This window comes from Octopus bimaculoides, chromosome 2, assembly GCF_001194135.2.
Source record: "Octopus bimaculoides isolate UCB-OBI-ISO-001 chromosome 2, ASM119413v2, whole genome shotgun sequence".
In the NCBI taxonomy this organism is placed as follows: domain Eukaryota; kingdom Metazoa; phylum Mollusca; class Cephalopoda; order Octopoda; family Octopodidae; genus Octopus; species Octopus bimaculoides.
The window spans coordinates 100,413,521-100,415,023 of NC_068982.1; the positions used below are offsets into that span (position 1 = coordinate 100,413,521).

At 33.5% G+C, this 1,503-nt stretch overlaps 1 protein-coding gene across 15 annotated transcripts in view; it reads right to left on the reverse strand.

Moving 5' to 3' along the window:
- The window catches only part of LOC106871624 (myb-like protein A), a 169,751-nt gene that overhangs the window by 89,207 nt on the left and 79,041 nt on the right, over positions 1-1,503 (reverse strand). For 13 of the 15 annotated variants that reach the window (XR_008267195.1, XR_008267194.1, XM_052978524.1 and 10 more), the window contains one exon: positions 308-467. Coding sequence is in view for 13 of the 15 variants with exons in the window: in XM_052978524.1 (XP_052834484.1) it covers positions 308-467 (160 nt within the window). In the remaining 2 variants the exon portion in view is untranslated. Of the gene's footprint in view, positions 1-307; positions 468-847; positions 1,198-1,276; positions 1,298-1,503 lie in introns of those variants that run through there. The other 2 variants (XM_052978527.1, XM_052978525.1) reach the window with 2 other exon arrangements.

Genomic DNA, 1,503 nt, shown 5'->3' on the forward strand with positions numbered 1-1,503 from the left:
CCCAACATCGCTTGACAACCGATGCTGGTGTGTTTATGTCCCCGTAACTTAGCGGTTCGGCAAAAGAGACCGATAGAATAAGTACTAGGCTTACAAAGAATAAGTCCTGGGGTCGATCTGCTCGACTAAAAGGCGGTGCTCCACCATGGCCACAGTCAAATGACTGAAACAAGTAAAAGAGTAAAAGAGTAAAAGAATATATATACATATACATATATATACATATGTGTGTGTATGTGTATATGTGTGTATGTGTGTTTGTGTATTTGTTGTATATATGTGTATGCATACACACAAGTGTACCCACCTCTTTTAATGCTTGCAAATATGGGTGTTTCCCGTCCATAATGTTGCGTGTGCCCACATATGACGCTCCGACAAAAGGGGGAATATGTGGTGTTTTGTTCAGTTTTTTCTTTTGATTATCTTCATTATTTGATTTGCATCTTTCATTTATTTCAGCAACCCTAAATTGAAAGGATGATAGACAGGCAAATAGATATATTGTTTAAATACATATAGATATATAAATTGCAAGATAGAAAGTTATGTAGATGGATTAATTATTTGACATAATTTGACATTTGTGAAATAGCTAGATATATTACTTCTTGTATATGAAGATATTTATACAAATAAAGTAATGGACAGTGAAGATGGATAGATATTCAGAAAGACAGGCAGAAAGACGGACAGACAGACAGACAAGCAGATAGATAGATAGATAAATAGACAAATAAAATAGAATGACGAAGTTATCGATAGACTTGTTATATAGGTTATATAGATTGAAAGTTATACAGATAAGTAATTCGTTTGACATAAGTGAAGTAGATAGATACATAACTTCATGAATAAATAGATATTGATTTGAATAGATGGCCTGTCCGGCATTCGCCATGATAGATCGCTGACCACTACATTTATATTTTTTTTCTACTTGTTTCTCTCCTTATTTCTGTCTGTGTTCCTTTCAGTTGAAGAGCGTAGCTCGAAACGTCAAAGACTTTCTCTATTCCCGAGCGTTAAACTAATACATCCATTTGTTGTTTACACCACCTGTCTTCGTCTGTTGTTTTTTTCGTAAATTCTCCCATATATACATACACATATACATAAAAGAGGAATGAATGTAAAAATACATTACGCAGGTTATATTGTAAACAATTCAAAATTATTTACGAATATATCAGTGGCCAGAAAATGCAATCAAAAAAGTTTTTCGTAAAAGAAGAGTGTACACAGTTATAACGGAAAGGGTTATAAAAATCCTTACATGTCTAGAAATAGCAGTCAAAACTGCTATAAAGCCAAGCCACTATAAACGCTCATATTATATCTCCTCGACAGTAAAAGCTGCTGGCGAGCGATATGACATAAAAATTCAAAATTCAAAAATAAAAATAAGAGGTTATATATAAGTCTGTAGATATATAGATGTAGAGATAAATAGACTGGTTTAATTGACAGATACACACACACACACACACACACACACACACA